The sequence below is a fragment of the Panthera pardus genome, unplaced genomic scaffold (assembly GCF_024362965.1).
Source record: "Panthera pardus isolate Hobbes unplaced genomic scaffold, ASM2436296v1 HiC_scaffold_5, whole genome shotgun sequence".
Classification (NCBI taxonomy): domain Eukaryota; kingdom Metazoa; phylum Chordata; class Mammalia; order Carnivora; family Felidae; genus Panthera; species Panthera pardus.
In genome coordinates this window covers 15,565,796-15,583,683 of record NW_026526980.1, presented here as the reverse complement: position 1 = coordinate 15,583,683, position 17,888 = coordinate 15,565,796, and the positions used below count along the sequence as shown (strand labels likewise).

Sequence of the window (17,888 nt, the reverse complement as noted above, 5' to 3'; positions counted from 1 at the left end):
TTTTATTTTCGAGAGAGAGCACGAGTGGGGAAGCGGCAGAGAGAGACAGAGACAGAGACAGAGACAGAGAGACAGAGGGAAACACAGAATCCAAAGCAGGCTTCAGGCTCCGAGCTGTCAGCACAGAGCCCGATGTGGGGCTCAAACCCACAAACTGTGAGATCATGACCTGAGCCAAAGTCAGACACTTAACTGGCTTGAGACACCTGGGTGCCCCTCGTTTGGATAATTTCTTTCAACTTCCAAACCTCCGATGAAACCCCTCATCTACTCATTCATTCGGTCCGCCTTTTTCACTAGATGCTTTAAGGTACTTACTGTAATTAAGTTCCTGCAAAATAATTCCAACATCTTGGCCGTCTTTGGATCTAGTTCCGTTGACTGTGTGTCCTGATAACGCCTAGTCTCTATTTTTCTCCTGTGGTGAGTTTTGACAGGATGCCAGCCACGTGTAGACACTGAGAGTGCCACACCTCTGGTGTCAGGCTGTTTGCGCAGGCACTCAGCTCTGCTAGTCTGTTGTTGCAGGAGTCTGGGCTTTGCTGTGGCTCTGGGTGCATTCAGTTCGCCACAGGCTTCCGCTTATTTGAGGGTTGGATGAAAATGTCTCCTTTGGCAGCTCTTGTTTATCTCGGTTGTCTCGTCTTACCCCCTAACTTAGTAGGACCTGTGTGCCTGCCTCAGGAGAGCTAGAACTCTCCTCAGCTCTCGTGCCCTCCCTACGGTAGTGGACCAGTGCCCGATACTCATTTTGAGGTGCAGAGGCCGGCAGGGACCGCTCCTCCTCTCGGTCGTTCCCAGCGCTCTTCAGCAGGCTCTGCCTGTCTGAGCCTCGGATGGTCCCAGGGTCGGGGGTGTCGTCAGCTGTCCCTTGCCCTCCTTCAGTGGTGGGCGGCCATGACCTCCCGCTCCCCCTCAGACTCCAGCAGGCCCCACACACCCAAGCCTGAGGGGTTCCGGGGCCCGGGTTCTCCCACCCCCGTCATCGCCTTGCGTGTGTTCTTCCCTCGCTCTCTTTCCCACCTCCGTCCTCACTGCCTTCACGTACCCTTCCTCAGCACCCAAGCTTCTAAATCCAGCTCACGGAGTAGGTCTCAAGAGCCATCACCAGTTTCAGAAAACCTTCCTGCTCTCTCAGGCCTGCATCAGATGCCCTCCCATCACTTCTAACCTTTGGTAAGTTATCATCATCTCTGCGTCTAGGTTTCTCATCTCCAGAATGGGTATGGTGATAGCATCGATGGCTTAGTTATCTTGAGGATTCAGTGAGTCCACACACGCAAAGCACTCGGAACACAGAGGCGAAGAGAGGGATCTCGGGAGCAAAATTGCCCAGACTCAGCGCCCTCCCGTGAAACCTGGAGCAGGTCACATCACTTTTCAGTGCCTCCGTTTCCTCCTACCTAACGTGGAGGTAACGATACTTACCCTCTGGATGTTACCGCCAGTGTCAAGGGGATTAACTCTTATGAAGCACCTGGACTAGTGCCAAGCACATAGTATGAGCTCAGTAAACGTTAGTTAGCTGTGATGGTGGTGACGACAGCCCTCTCCTCTCGGAGGCCCTGTGCCTCACTCACTGCGCTGGAGCATGATCGCTTACTTTCCTTGACAGCCCTTGCGCCCAGTCAGCGCAGGGGCCGTGACTCTTACTCGCGATGGCTCATGGAAGGGACTCCAACAGATATTTGCTCAGTGACTGAGTGAAAAGGTTAGTGGCAAAGTATGCATGACACCCTGTGGGGTCGAATGCAGCGATGGGCCGTACTATTCCACTCAGGGACCATTTCATCATTCTGAATATCCTTTGGAGGAAAAGCCTCTTTTTAAGGGTAAAAGAAAAAATTCGCGTTCTGTTTTGAGTTATCAATAGCGTCCTTCCCTCCGTCAAGCCACGGTGTTGGAACACTCTTTTCTTTGACCTTTAAAAAAGGGCAAGTGAAGATTTATGGTGTTCTCCACCCAGAATCTCGCCGTCATCCAGCAAAAGAGCCTCACCCCAGTTTTCCAGGTGAACATTTTTTCCCTTCATTTTCTGCACCACGCTGATCATGGAACTTTCTGGGCTACATCTGCAATGTGTTCTCCTCCTAGACACTTAGAGGATCCACAGTTACTGCAAATTCCCTGCCTTGCATGCCTTGAAAAATATGTAGCATTTATTGTTGTTTCTAGAGATACGACCGTACATTTGCAAAGCACAGCTTCGAAGGTTTCAAATATTCTCTTTTCTCACAAATATTCTGTTTTGTTGCAATCTCTTAAAAGTTGCATGAGATGGTTGATGCAAACGTAAATAAAGTGAGGTACAGGAATGTCACCAGTTGTATTTTTAGAGCATAAGGTTAGTTTGTGGTGGAGCTGGGACCAGAATCTGGCGTGAAAACAAATGAGGAGAGAGTCCGCTTTGGTCAGGGACCTTAAAACTGCTCTTCCTGAGGGTCCGAAGGCTTCGGTTCCCATGTCATTTATTTAACGGGTGGCTGCCCCAGTTTCCACACCCGTGAGATAGGGATAAAAATTGCCCCATAGGGGTACGTGTAAGAGAATAAAATGAAATAATTATGCAAAAGTGCTTTCATAACAGAGAGGAATGTACGAATGCAAGCTTAATCTAGTATTGGAAAGCTGGTTGATTACCTGAGTTATGGTCCATGAATTCTAGTTTCTATTCTGATTTATTTCCTGACCAGAGAGACCTCCACATTTTATAGGTTTTTCTTGAACTTTTTAAAGCGTTTTTCAAGCTGATGGTTTATAGTCAGTGAGTCAGTCCTACCATTTCTTTTAAAATAGCATGGCATCGGCCCAGATCGGACTGGGAGGGCTTCCTGCCTGTGTTCTTGTTCACTCCCTGAATAACTGCAGAGGCCCTCAAATGCTCTCCTACCTTTGGCCTGTCCTCCAGTGTCAGAATGTTCATTCTGAAACTCAAATCTGATGCCACTCCAGGACAGAGAAACCATCAATGGCTCCCTGTTGCCCCTTAGTTCCTGGTTCTTGGTTCTTTTCAGCCAGGCCCCCCTCTCCTCTTCTTCTGTGCCCTAGTATAGGACCCTTTGCGCCCGTACTGACCCTCTCCTGTACTGTTGGGGTCTGCTTAGGCTGCTTCCCTGTAAAGCCTTTCCTGGCCACACAATCCATTCTGCTTCTCTCTCTGCTCCCAGAAACTCAGCACAAAGTTGGTTCTTTACATTTCTGTCTTTCCTTTTAGCTCCCAAGGGTGGGGACTGCGGCTCATTTCTCTCCTTTTAGCCTCCCCAGTTCTTGACATTTAGAGAGGGCTCCACGAATACCGGCTGAATGAATGAAGATCTACACATCTCCTAGCAAGGTCATCCTAAGATGGTTTCTGTCCAGAGAGTTCTTTGGCCCTCTGGGAAGGCACACCTGAGAAGCACCAGGGCTGGCGTTTTTATAGCCTCATTCCCAGCGGCGTCGGGCACAGAGGACTGAGACGTTGATCCTTTGATGAAGGGTTTTTGCTAACTCACCACATACTAGGTCTCTGAGTTTCTGTGCGTTACGTGCCTGTGATTCTCTTTGGGGGCCTCCAGCCCACGCAGTGTGTCCACAACCACCTCTTTGTTGTAGTTGAACGGGCTGCCCGCTTCTGTTGTAGTTTTATCTTTGTGTGGCCTGCACTCGGCTGTAACTTCTGGGAGAAGCTAGAACGCTTGGTCACTGCAGAAGCCTTCCACAGATAAGACTTCGCTTGGGAGTTATCTGAAGGTGGCGGTCATCTGTCGTACTGCTCCGGACAGCTGACTCTCCGTGAACCCTCACCCGGGACCACATTAATGAGCTGAAGGAGATGAGTGGCGTCGCTAAACGATCACTGTGGTGGTGGCATTATTATGACCATAATTCCCATTTGACTGTGGAAGGCATGGGCACTCATATTTGCAGCGACCAAGCAACAGCACTGGGACTCCCAAGTCAGATCTGTCTGGCCCCAGAGCCCTGACTCAGCTCGTACCGCATTCCGTCCCCTTCTTTGCCTGCGGTGAACCTTAGAGTCCGCCAGCCCTCGGGTTCTTATCATTCAGCCTGCAAAGGCAGGAGCGTGAGCTCGGTTGTGACTCACACACATCAGACCCCGTTCCAGGCAGTACTGACCCAGCAAGGGTGCGGCCGCGGCCCGTTCTATGGGAGCACCTCTGTTTTTGCTACTGCCAGCCATTTACTGCCGGACCTTCTTTCTGTCGTGTCCTGGTGGTTACCGCGCCACCTGCCAGCTTCGGTCCTCTGACCCTCCTCCCTCAGAGGTTCTCAACCCTCGCTGTACTTTGGAATGGCCGGGGAAGCTTTACAACAGAATGCCCGGCCCTACCCCCAGAGGTTCCATTCGGTCATTCCGGCTTGGGGTCCGGGTATTAATCTTTCTGAAACCACCTTGGGATGTCATAGAATTCGCACGTTTTAAGTGCAACACTCAGTGATTTCTTTCTTTCTTTTCCTTTTTTAATGTTTATGTTTATTTTTGAGAGAGAGAGAGAGACAGACAGACAGACAGACAGCGTGCAAGCAGGGGAGGAACAGAGAGAGAGGAAGACACAGAATCCGAAGCAGGCTCCAGGCTCTGAGCTGTCGGCATGGAGCCTGATGTGGGGCTTGGGCTCACGAACTGCGAGATCATGACCTGAGCCGAACGCAGTCAGACCTTTAACTGACTGAGCCACCCAGGAGCCCCCAAAACTCAGTGATTTCTTAGCAAACCGACAGCATCGTGTGACTGTCACCACAGTCTGATTTTACAAAAGTTCTCTCACCCCGATGAGATCCCTTAGGCCATTTTAGAGTCAGTGCTCAGTTCCACCCCTGCCCTCGGTTAACACGAATCTGCTTTCTGCCTCTGTAGATTTGCTTTTTCTGGCCATTTCATAAAAATGGAATCATCTGGGGGTGGCTGGTGGCTCAGTCAGTTAAACTCCAACTTTGGCTCGGGTCACACTCTCACCGTTAGTGAGATCGAGCCCCACGTCGGGCTCTGGGCTGACAGATCGGAGCCTGGAGCCTGCGTCGGATCCTGTGTCTCCCTCTCTCTCTGCCCCTCCCCTGCTCGTGTTCTGTCTCTCTGTCTCTCAAAAATAAATATTAAAAAAAAAAATGGAATCACCTGTAGTATTTTTAAAGCCCCCGGGATTATAATGTGTAGCTATGGTTGAGAATCGCTGTTACCTCTTGGGTTTTTCTTTTTTTTTTTTTTTTTTACTACTGTTGCCTAGATTCACAGTGGCTCAGAGAAATCAATAGGCGCCTACAAGGGCTGCCTTTTAGATAAGCTGTAAGCTTAATGGGCACTTCAGATAAGCCGTAAGCACAATGGGTCCTGGACTGAGAACTTAATGATCATTTATAACCCGCTTTTTATGGGAACGTGCTTTTCAAAGTCCAAATGTGCTGACTTAGGGAGAAACATTTGGAAAAGAGCTTGCACAACCTGTCTTAAGATGCGGAGTGCCTCCCTGCCGGTGGCCACAGCACTGAGTCAGAGCCGAGCCCTGAATTTGTGTGGCCTTGCCTTTGGCACTTCTGCTGTACGTTTTTTTGTGTATGGCCTTTCGCCTCCGCCTGACTTCTTGCCCGGCTGTGGCAGTAAACTGAATCCCCCATCCCAGAACCCCCCCCTCACCGATAGGATTTAGCTCCACATGCTTTGTCCGCATTGAGATCCTTTACAAAATATTTCTCACGTATTTCTGCCTGCTTCAGTACATTTTGAAATCTCAAACTGAGCTGCCCTCAGGCCCAAGCAAGTTTACTATAAATGACTCGCCCGGGGAGACCACTGCAGGGACTTGCACAGCGAGCTTCCTTCCGACTTTGCCACGAGCAGAAATTGTTGGTGGAGCACACGGTTACAGCAGGGACAGCAAATAGATTCCATTTCGTGTGCCAGAGGGGAAAAAGGCCAACTGACCAAACAAAAAGCTGTGGGTTAAGCTTCCGTGCCTAGGAAGACAATAAAACTCAATTCCGTTTATCTGAGAATATAACCTTTCATCTTATTGACTGGAATTCAAATAATAGTATAGAGATTCAGTTAAGAGCCATCAGGGTTTTGTTATCGTTGTTTAAGGTAAAAAGTAAACGGTATTAATCTTAGGAAAGCTATAAATACGAAGGCAAATATGTACGTAGGTATATGTATTAGGTATATACAAATAGGTATTAGGTATATTTCACCCATCCTATTACCAAAATACTTTGATCATTTTCCCTCTGAAAAATACCCTTTTCCTTTTCAGTGTTATGCGGGGGGCCAGGGGGGGGTCTTCTGTTTTTCTTTTCCCATACTTTCCCTTTAGAAGTCTATAAACCCTCTTTTAAGTCTTTTAAAAGTACTTTTGGAATGTGTAACAAATTGTTTCATTTAAATAAAGTGTCATAGGGTTCCTTTACTTTTAAAATCCAGTTAGGTAGACTTCAGATCACTGCCCAGAAATTTAAGAAGACAGCTAATCTAATGAGACAGAACAGGAAAAAGTCACCCAGTAGTTCCCTGGCGCACTGTGAAATCAGATGAGTGTGTCCAGACTGGGCACAGAGGCTCAAGTGGTTTTGTAAAGGCTTGTACCAGGAGAGGACAGCGTTGCTCAAAATCTGGTTCCCGGCAGAATGCATCTGGCCGCTGTAATTTCCCTGCAAATATAAATTTCATTGCAGTCGCTGACCATGTATGTCTTTGCCCTGTAGACCGTATTGAGACGCCTCAATTGATTGGTCATAGTTTATATTCTTTCTCAAACATGCACTTAAATATTTGCAGGTAACCAGCATTTCAAATCAGTTTATTAAAAATTCTCTCCATGTCTCACTTTTTTTTTTTTTTTTTTTTTTGATACACCCAAGTGATGGTTGAAGTGAAAAACCAACAGAATTATGAACTCTCGTGTGGCTTGGTCAACCAAAGCCGTCAACACCACAATCTTGGGGCAGTGGGAAGGCACTGATGTTTGAAGTTAGTGTTGGCTCTCGGGCCGTGTGTTTGCCATCCCTGGGGAGAAAGGGACTGAGTGGTAAAAGGTGAGCTTTTGCTCGCGGGCTGAGAGTGGCTCAGAGCTGGTGAAATCCCGAAAAGCTAGCGGCGCCGCTTGCCTTCAGAAGAGCAAGTTGGGAACGCGCAGACATCCCCCTTCAAAGTTAAGAAGAATTGGAAGTGATTAGAAAAGATCGAAGCTTCTTGGGAAACCACACTGAACCGCTACACAGATCAGAGGTCGGCAAACTATGCAGTTTTAAATGTTTGGGAAAAAAATCAGGAGAATATTTTGTGACATAGGAAAGCTATGTGAACTCACATTTCAGCGGCCAGAAGTCACGGTTATTGGAACATGGCCAGGTCCATTCGTCTGTATGTTGTCTGTGACAACCTCTGTGTCTCGGCGGCAGAGCGGAGTAGTTGCGGCGGCAATGGTGTGGCCTGCAAGCCCGAAATATTTACGATCTGGCCTTTCCGGAAAAAGTTTGCCGACGCCTGACCCAGGCAGTTGTATTTATTTAGAACTTGTCCTGGCATTGGTGTATCGGTAAGGATCGGGAAGAGAACAATAGTTACAATATTTCGGTGGGTTTTGGGGAGGGGAGTGGGCGGAGGTGGGTAGGGGGAGGAGAGACATCATTTCTGATTTCTTTTTTTTTTTTTTTTAATTTTAATTTTTATTTTTATTTTTATTTATTTTTGGGACAGAGAGAGACAGAGCATGAACGGGGGAGGGGCAGAGAGAGAGGGAGACACAGAATCGGAAACAGGCTCCAGGCTCCGAGCCATCAGCCCAGAGCCTGACGTGGGGCTCGAACTCACGGAGCGCGAGATCGTGACCTGGCTGAAGTCGGACGCTTAACCGACTGCGCCACCCAGGCGCCCCTCATTTCTGATTTCTGCCTGTCACCAACGTCACCAGCATCGGGCTGTGCCTCACATTTGGACTGTATCATCAGAGTCAGCCGCCCCCGTTCATTTTAGCAGCAGCTTCTCAAACATGAGGCGGAACTTCGGAGAAGGCCGGCTACACGCCTCCAGACCGGCTTCACGTACCAGTCCTCAAAGTGACTCCAGAAAGCCTCCTTGCGAGGTTTGCACCACACCCCGTGAGGATCACTGGTGTGCAGCCGGGGTTGGCAGCCTGGTTGGTAGGCAGCCAGACAGTAAATATTTTGAGCTCCACAGGCCGTCTGGTCTCTGTCGCAGTAACACCACCCTGCCGTTGTGGTGTGAAAGCAGCCATAGATGATGCATAAACGTATCAGCCTGGCTGTGCTCCAATCACACTTGATTTGTGCACACCGAAACTTGAATTTCGTATCATTCTTGCGCATCGTATGTATGTTCCTCTTTTGAGTTTCTTTCCCCCGCCCCAACCATTTTAAAGTAAAAACCATTAGCTTGCCATACAAAAATAGGCAGTGAGCTAGATTGGATCTGTAGGCCCCAGTTTGCTGACCCCTGGTAATATGGGTAGTTTACTTGCTGTATTTTTTTTCATTAAAAAAACAACAACATTAGCTTTGGAAGGCACTATCATGTTTTAATTTTAGTCGCTGTGGATTTTACTGTGGAAGGCAATTCTACGCACACGTCTGCTTTTCTGCCTACTGCCATTGAATTTTTTTCTTGCTACCTCTATTGAAATCTAGAAAGACCTTTTTTTCAAACCATTCTCTATTGTTGGGACAGCCATTTGCTTTTTCATTAATGCATTCAGTGTGTATTTACGAAGCACCCACAATGGTGTGGCAGGCAGGTGGCAAGCTGGGTGCTCCGGGGAAGGGGGCAGTGATGGCCGAGATAGCCTTGGTCTCTGCCCCCGTGGATCTCTCTGGCTCGCAGGGAAGAGGTCAGTCATGCACAGTGCTTGGCAGATCACAGCATGCATTGAAGGTGTGGACTTGAGCATTCATTGCCATGGTCCCGTAATACGTGCGTTATGCAGGTGGACGCGGCCCACGTGCAGTAGTCTGTATCCTGGGAAACAAGGTGGTGTTTCACATTAGTGGCATTGGGCATTTGAGTCTACTGATGGCAGAAACTTCTCCAGAAATCAGTCCACAATTAGAGCTGGAAATTGTCACGCCAGTTGGAGATTTTCCTTTGACCCTGTGTCCTAGTGTAAGCATCTGTGTCTTTCCGGGTAAGTTGAACTGCTTCAGGTTGGGGGCGTTTCCATTTTCTTCTGGCCCAGTAAGAGTGAGACTCCTGTTAGGCACGACTGAAAGGCTGGCCATTACCACAACCAGTCAAGGGAACCGGGGAAGACAGCAAGGCCTGCACAGCCCTGCCGCTTGTTAGGTTTTGGGGATTACAAGGGAAAAAGTTAATGCTTTACCAAAAAGTCATAAATTTAAAAATCCTGCCATATGTAAGTAAGCCTTGTTGGAATGACTAGTGAGATTGCACAGTGGCTTGCATAGGAAAAAACAAACCCCAGAGTAAAATGGTGAGCCGGAAGTGCTTTCCTGCTTTGTATTGTTTTCCCAGTTACAGACAGGAAACATTCAAGTGTGTTTTCAAGCACAGAACATTGGACACAAAGAAGGCTCTGATGAAGCAGAAAAAAGACCCGTATACAAAAAGTTTAGGTCTGTGGAGCAAAATGTCTGATTGAAAACAATCTGATTTAGCAAGTATTATTTTTAATTGTTGGCTTGCGTTGTCTCTAGGTGCCTTGGTAAGCTTAACATATTGCTCTCCCTCTTTGCTTTATTAATGAATTTTTTAAATCTGATCAAAAATGACATCTCAGGGGCGCCGGGGTGGCTCAGTCGGTTGAGTGTCCAACTCTTGATTTCGGCTCAGGTCATGATCTCGCGGTTCAGATTGTGAGATTGAGCCCTGCATCAGATTCTGTGCACTGATCTCGAGGAGCCTGCTTGGGATTCTCTCTCTCTCTCTGCCCCTCCCCTACTCACACTCTCCCTGTCTCTCTCAAAATAAATAAGTAAACTTAAAAAAAAATCACATCTCAGTAAAAACCAAGTTTCTGTGGCTGATATACTCTTTGAATGGGCACCTTGGCCAGTATTCTGAATAACTGCTAGACTTTCCCTGGGTAAAAGTTCTACTGGCACATTCACTGGTAAAGATGAACACTCCCAAACAGTTCAGCATAGAAAGGGCTGAGCCTTGGACCAGACACAATGATGAGAAAGATCGAGTCATTTGGAGCACATATTGGGGGAGGTAGGGACCATGGTGGTTCCCTAAAATTAAGGTGGGGATAGCATAGACCAATGGGGGTATCTGTGTGAAGGAGCCACCCCAATTTGTATGTTACATTCCAGACTCATGATTTGTCACGAAAAGTAATCTTCCCAGATAGCCTGTATTCATGGTTTAGACGACTTTAATGGTTTAGACGGCTTTAATATTATTAAAACCTCCATACTACCCAAAGCTGTCTACAGTTTCAGTACAGTTCCCATCACAATTCTAATGGCATTCTTCACAGAAAAAAGAAAAATAATTGTAAAATCCACATGGAACCACAAACGACTGAAACAGCAAAAGCAATCCTGAGCTAGAAGAACAAGGCTGGAGGCGTCACACTTCCCGATTTCAAACTCCTTGATCCTTGAACAACATGGGTTTGAATTGCATGGGTCCACGTATATGCAGATTTTTTTTTACAGTACAATACTGTAGATGTATTTTCTCTTCCATACAATTTGCTTAATAACATTTTCTTTCTTGGGGTGCCTGGCTGGCTCAGTCGGTTAAGCGTCCAACTTCGACTCAGGTCATGGTCTCACAGTTCGTGAGTCAGAGCTCTGCATTGGGCTCTGTGCTAACAGCTCAGAGTCTGAAGCCTGGTTTGGATTCTGTCTCCCTCTCTCTGTCCCTCACCTGCGCGCGCACGCACACACACACACACACACACACACACACACACTCTCTCTCTCTCGAAAGTAAATAAACATTAAAAAAAATTTAAAAGTAATTACATTTTTTAACTTTCTTTATTGTAAGAATACATTAAACAATGCACATAACATATAGTACATGTTAACCAACTATTTATGTTATCACTGATGCTTCTGGTCAACAGTAGCTACTAGTAGTTAAGTTTTCAGGGAGTTAAAAGTTACGTGCCAATTTTTCACTGCACAGGGTCAACACCCCTAACTCCTATGTTGGTCAAGGGTCGGCTGTATATTACAAAGCAGTAGTCATCAAAATAGGATGGTATTGGCATAAAAAAGATACATGAATGGAACAGACTAGAAAGCCCAGAAATAAATCTGATTAAGAAGAGATATTGGATCTCTTTCTAAAATTAATTTTATCAATGTAATATATGGCTGAGTGTCCATAAAGGCAGGAAACATAGTGTCAACTTATTTTTAAGCAGTATGTTAACATTTTCGTATAATATGTTCCACATATATTTCAGTCTCCAGATACCTTATTAGGTAAAGTACCTCTAAATCAAAAGCAAAGGGTCTAGTTGGTAAAATGAAAAAAAGGATAATAAATATATTGATTTGCTTTGTAGTTTTTACACTTTTGTATTCTTGTATAGTTTTGTGCAGACTGGCAGTTGGACTCGTTTTCAGTTAGAGTTATGCTTCACTTGCAGTTATGCTTCACTTGAAACCATATCAAGCATGTCACTAAAAAATGTAACTAACGTACTATTTTTTAAACTTTGAAACTAAGTATGCATACAGTCTAAAAAGTCAAATATAATAGCAAAAGGCTTATTACAGTGGATCCTCTCTCTAGTAATCCCACTCTCCCACTTGAGATTCTCCAACCCCAGAGGAAGCTGTTTTCAAATTTCTGTTTATTTTGGCATTTACTCACGTCTACATGTGTAGATAATATATAAACAGCTATCCTTCAAGTCATCAAGTTTTAGTTATTACCTATTGGCCCCCTGTCATGAAAAATGAGGGCTTAGTGCTCATGTGTGTGATTAGTGTGTGATCACACACGCTTTAGTGTGTGATTTCCCTCTTTGCTTCTGCTCCCTTATCCTTGCAATGCACTTAGAGTACAATTTTTGGATATATTACTGTTTGGTATTTACATTATTATATCCAATCAATTATTTGCAGCTAAGCATAGTAATGCACTATGATTCTTTCTGATGGGCTTTTTGTTTTTCCCAAAGTTAACACTTGCTTTGTTTTTACATTTGCTTTATTATTTTTGTGGCTGTTGCAGTGCTGTGCTTGCTCATAAGTGTTTGACAGCCTCCCCACACACACACACAAAGCCCCAGTTTGTATTGTTTGCATTTCTTTGTGTTGTATTCGAGTTTTCATTTCAAATGACCAGTGTGAGGTCACTGAACAAGTTGCTGAGAAAAGATGTACACAGTTGGTTTTCCTATACCATTGAGTTGTTACTTTCTCATACCTGCTAACGGCCCACGTTCGGGTTTTGAAATTAAGTTTTTCTCTTCTGTTACATTTTTTAAAAATTCCGTTTTGTAAAAGGACTTATTTGCTCTGAATCTCTTCTTTTGAACTTTGAGTGTTTTAAGAGGCCTTGAGGGCTTTTCTCTGTGTATACTTCTACTTACAGAAGGCAGAGATTTCAGAGCTCTGGCCAGAGAAGATGAGGCAGAAGTTACACAATCTCGTGGTGGCATTTTGCTAGAGGAGGGACAAGGCTATTGGCGAATAGGAGTTAGGGTGAAGCTGTGGCGGTCTGCGAGGCTGACTGTCGGACTTCTTTCTGAGGCTGGTTGCTTGAGCTGCTGGTCAGCTGGGGCCCTGCTCCACTTCCCTAACTGGCATGACTACATATGTTTGGCGCTTCAGCAATGCCTGGCACCATGTATGCCAAGCAAGGGCTGGGATGGCAGCTTTTGGCCCGCCACTTGCAGGACTTGTCATGGAATTGAAAGGCGGCCTCCTCTGAAAGCTGGGGCCTCGACCTCATCTCCAGGCCCTGCTCCTGCGCACCAGGGAGGTATCTGAGTTAGGTCAGAGTTCTGATTTCCTGCAGAAACTGATGAGTGAGCCATTCCCATTGGCATCTCTGAGTTACACAGGGCACCGCGGCGACAACTGGTGTTGGAATCCCCTGTGGCAATGCCGGCTTTTACTTGACATGCCATGGCCCGAGCATGGGCTGGAAGCGTGCACCACCGTGCCTCATGCAGCTGGTGCTGCTCTGAGCTTAGCAGCGTTTGAAGGTCCTTCTCGGGGGTCCTATCAACTTGCCCGCCAAACGGCTTTTCCTTCTCGTGCATTAGATTCACTCAGAGGCAAGATCATGCAGCCTTCCATTCTGTGATATGTCTTATTAAAAGGCTTTACAATTCTGGTTCATTGATGGTCTGCCTTTCTCCCCAGCTCCCCCAATGTTCAGGGCTGAAAAAGACTTTTTTCTTGTCCCTTTAAAAGTTTCCTTGTTCGAGGGCACCCGGGTGGCTCAGTCGGTTGGGTGTCCGACTCTGGATTTTGGCTCAGGTCATAATCTTGCAGTTTGTGGGACTGAGCCCCACGTCGGGCTCTGTGCTGTCGGCATGGAGCCTGTTTGGTATTCTTTCTCTTCCTCTCTCTGTCTGCCCTTTCCCTGCTTGCATGCTCTCTCTCTCTCAAAATAAATAAATAAACACTCAAAAATAATAAGTTTCCTTGTTCGTTTCAATGGGAATTGGGCAGGGGTGTCAAATGACTCGACTTAAATCACTGTTTGAACCAGAAGTCCCACTATGGCACCTCGATTGCCATCATTCTGGGTATTACGTACAGCAACAGTGCTGCCCCTTTGGACTGCAGAGGAGTCCTCGGAAAGTACCGTGATCTGACAACTGAGGCTCGAGCAACTCAGGATGTTCCTCTGCCGATTGATGGCCGCCAGGTCGGCTTTCTGGAAAGGTCTACATAGTTAATGATAATTGGAAAGCATGAGTGGGAGAAAGGTGTGAAAATACTTTGTTTCTTTTTAAAGTAAAGATGAGATGCCTGAAGGAAGGAGTACTCAGTTGTTACTATTTGTGTGTGTAGTATTGAATCACGTTCCTGGATTTGTGACAAACTTGTTTCAATAAGGCTGTGAAGTTGAGAAATGATCATTTTAGGAACTGAAGGTTCAGCTTCTCTACAGCGGTCTTTTTTTATTTTTATTTTTTAATTTATTTTAAGTAGGCTCCATGCCCAATGTGGGGCTCAAACTCATGACCCCCAGATCTAGAGTTGCACATTCTACCGACTGAGCCAGCGAGGCGACTCTAGAGCAGTCTTTTCTCCAAGGGTGGCCTGTGGGTCTCGGCCATGGAATTATGGGAGGAAAGGGCCTCTTAAAGAAGCAGGATCTTGTTCCACACCTGCTTTTGAACAGAGGTGAGGCCTGGAAACTGGCATTTTAAATCAGCACACTCCCCACCCTCCGTGATTCTATCCACGCCCAGGTCTGGGAGCCACTGGTCTTGAAGCTTTGTTCTTGTTTGGGGTTGCTATTCTTTGCAGACTTTTGTTTGCTGGTTTTTTTTCTTTGGTTTTGCTCAAGGAGCCCTCTGATGTCAACATTGGTGGAATTTCTCCCCATGTTATCATTCATTTCTGCCTGTTTTGTTTATTTTTTATTTTTTTATTTTAGAGAGAGCGTGCATACACAAGCGGGGAACGGGGGGAGACAGGGGCCGAGGGAGACAGAGAGAACCCCAAGCAGGCGCCACCCTCCACACAGAGCCCGACGTGGGGTTTGATCCCACGACCCTGGATCATGACCTGAGCTGAAGTCACGAGTTGAACGCTCAACCAACCGAGCCACCCAGGCGTCCGTCCCTAGCTGTTTTGTTTTAAACTCTGGGATAGTGATTATTACATTTCACGAGTTCCTTTGCATTTCTGGATTTCTGACTCTGAGCTTTTCATTTTTTCCCACAGAGCTGAGAAAACAGAAGTCCTCAGTGAAGATCTGTTACAGGTAACAAAATAAAATCTTCTTAAAGTGCTTTGCTTAAAGAGGAAAACAAAACAAAGCCTCATTGCCGAAAACTGAAGCAGATCTGTGGACGTATGTCTGTATGTATGATCTGAGACACGATGAGACTGATCAGCATGGTCCCGAGCAGGAAAGAAAAGCAGTTGGGTTGCATGGTGATAAAAAGGGGATCTGAAACTTCGGTGTCATGTTGTGAAGTTCAAATGGGGCTGTCCTGCTTTCAAGTGCCAGGTGTCGGGGTGGGGTGTGGGAGGCGCTGGCTGGCCTGGCCGGTCCACTGGCACTGCAGCCTAGTCACAGGTCCCGGGCAGGCTGCGGGCCTTCGCTCACTGCTATGACGGTGTCCTTGATGGGACAGGCCCTGCCGGCAACAGCCTAGAGTTTCCACTTCTTGCCTCTCATGCTATCATCCTCCACTTCTGGGCTGAGTTGGCTCCTGAAGGACTTAGAGTCTCAGTGACGGTGACCAGACCTGTCAGAACCACCCTGAGGCCCTGAGGTGGCCTGTGATCAGCCTGGACTTTTCTGCCCTGCAGGAGGGATATTTCCTGCAGGGACCTCAGCCGGGGCCACTGCACTTCGTCTCTCACAGGCTTCCCTAACTTTGGGGCTGGGGGTTTCTTCCAGAAGGCCTGGGACCCTTTGTACACATCCCTTCACTCGGCCTCAACCCCGCTCCGTCTCCGCCCACCCCAGAGCACGCCGGGAAAGACAGAACCCTTCTGCACTGAGGTTTCTCTTAAGCCTCCTTGCTTGTGTCCTTGCTTCTCATTCCATGACCTTCGGCAGGTCTTTTCACCTGAGCCCCTGAAGACCAGCAGTCTGCTCCCGGGTGACTTTCTGTCTCTTCCCACAGAGAGGAGCCGGCATAGCTTAGAAAACTGGTGCCATGCCAGCCCATGTCAGAATATCCTTCTAAATTATGACAGCCACCTGCAGGTAGAAGATTCTAAGAGCACGTTTTTTTTTTGTTGTTGTTGTTGTTGTTGTTTTTTTAAGGACCAGAAGTTTTTATTAAGAGTAGGAGGGTTTTTTTTTTTTTTAAGAATTATTAGATAATCATATTCTTTTTTTTAATTTTTCTTTTTAATGTTTATTTTATTTTTGAGAGAGAGAGACAATGTGAGCAGGGGAGGGGCAGAGAGAGAGAGAGACACAGAATCTGAAGCAGGCTCCAGGCTCTGAGCTGTCAGCACACAGCCCAATATGGGGCTTGAACTCCTGAACCGTGAGATCATGAGCTGAGCCAAAATTGGACACTTAACCAACTGAGCCACCCAGGAGCCCTGACAATCTTATTCTTAGTAATATTTCCTCATTGGCTTTTATCGTATATTTCAGCTTCACTTTCAGACTTTCAGAAATGTTGCTTGGGCTCGATAACCTTTAACTAGACTAGGTTTCACATCGGTGTTCTCTCTCCCACATCCCACGTTAGTAATAAATATGCACAACCTCCTTGAACCCTTGAAGCCCCAAATCTTGCAGGCAGTTTGAGGACTGCAGAATTCCCACAGGAGGCAGGTGGCAACTGTCTGCTCCTGTCCCTTTCTTAGAACATCCACGGGGGCCTCAAGAGTGTGCCAGTTTCAAGGAACGCCTTGTTTCATCATGCAGATGCTTATCCCCCCACCCCACCTCACCCCACCCCCACCCCACCCCCATCTGCCATCATTGCCACAGGTGTTTCCCCCTTCTTTGACCAAAAAGAAGAGAGTCCTGTTTGAAAGTGTGGAGGCTGGTGCCTGCCTACCCAGGTCTTTCCCTGACTGGCTCTGTGGCCTCAGGGGATTACTTAACTTTCTGTGTCTCAGTTTCCACTTCTCTAAAATGAGGATAATGGCGGTATCCCCTCCATCAGATCATTAGCAGGAATTAACAGGTTAAGCGGGAGAACACTAGGGATGGATCCCGGGCCATAGAAATTTTTTTTTTTGTTTCTGGTGTGAGATTTCCCTTCACTTAGCCTGTGTGCTCCCTGTTTGGTCTGTGAGAGCAGTTCAAATGCCTCTATTTTGCCTCTTATTTTTTGCTCATAAGTTTGTTGTGCTTGTGTGGAGTTTCCCTGGGAGGCTGTGAATCCCAGGAGGATGAGAACTACAGCCTATTTACTGTTGTTTTTCTGATACCTTACACAGGGACTTAATACATGTACTTGACCTTTCAGCAAATATTAAATGAACACCTTGCATTCGTGTTCCAGACAGTGTTCCGGGTACCTGGGATAAATCCGTGCACAGAACAGACCAAGGTCCCTGTCCCCCAGTGGACTTTATAATTTTCTAGTAGAAATTAGAATCAAAGCGAAATGGAGTTTTGTGGGGTTTTGTTTTTGTTTGATTTTGCCTGTTTTTTGTGGCCAGTAAAGAAGTGCATATTAGTTTTCCAGTGTGTTACAATGTGGTCATTATAAGATGAGGGGTCAGTGATGTGGCCTCTGCTCCTTACATAAATGTGCCTGCTCGATCAGGGCCCTGGTAGTCAGGCCTTGGCTCTGAAGAAAAGCTGGGGGGGGGGGGGGGGAGCGCGGTGCAGACCTTCAGGAGAGAAGCATAGAACCATGTCATTGGGTAAAATGTTGTGGGGTAAAAACGCATTCTGCTTTGAATTTGTTGATTTTTCTTTAAAATAGAAAGCATCCCTGAGGGCCTGCACTCATTCTTAATGAGTCATCAGAATACACATTTTTGGCATTCCTTCCTGTGAAAAGCAGCTCTCTTTGCCATAAACAGCCATATCCCAGCAATAATATTTTGGGAAACTAAATCTTGATGCGTGGGTCCCCTAAGTCAGTGTTTCTTGCAGTCCATTGTGCTTTAGGGGTTTAGTTAAAACCAAAGCAAAAACAAAGACAAAAACCCACCCTAACCCCAATAAAGAATAATTTTGAAAACAACTGACCTTGAATGGAAACTGTGGAGCCTTGATTTGGACTCTTCTGTCTGATGTCCCATGTGTGGAAGGCTCTGCCACTATCCACAGG

General features: G+C 46.5%; 1 protein-coding gene across 4 annotated transcripts in view; it reads left to right on the top strand.

Moving 5' to 3' along the window:
* The window catches only part of ARHGAP17 (Rho GTPase activating protein 17), an 87,790-nt gene that overhangs the window by 18,753 nt on the left and 51,149 nt on the right, over nt 1–17,888 (top strand). For 3 of the 4 annotated variants that reach the window (XM_053894290.1, XM_053894289.1, XM_053894287.1), the window contains exon 2: nt 14,848–14,887. In XM_053894290.1, the coding sequence (XP_053750265.1) occupies nt 14,848–14,887 (40 nt within the window). Of the gene's footprint in view, nt 1–77; nt 1,177–14,847; nt 14,888–17,888 lie in introns of those variants that run through there. The other variant, XM_053894288.1, reaches the window with a different exon arrangement.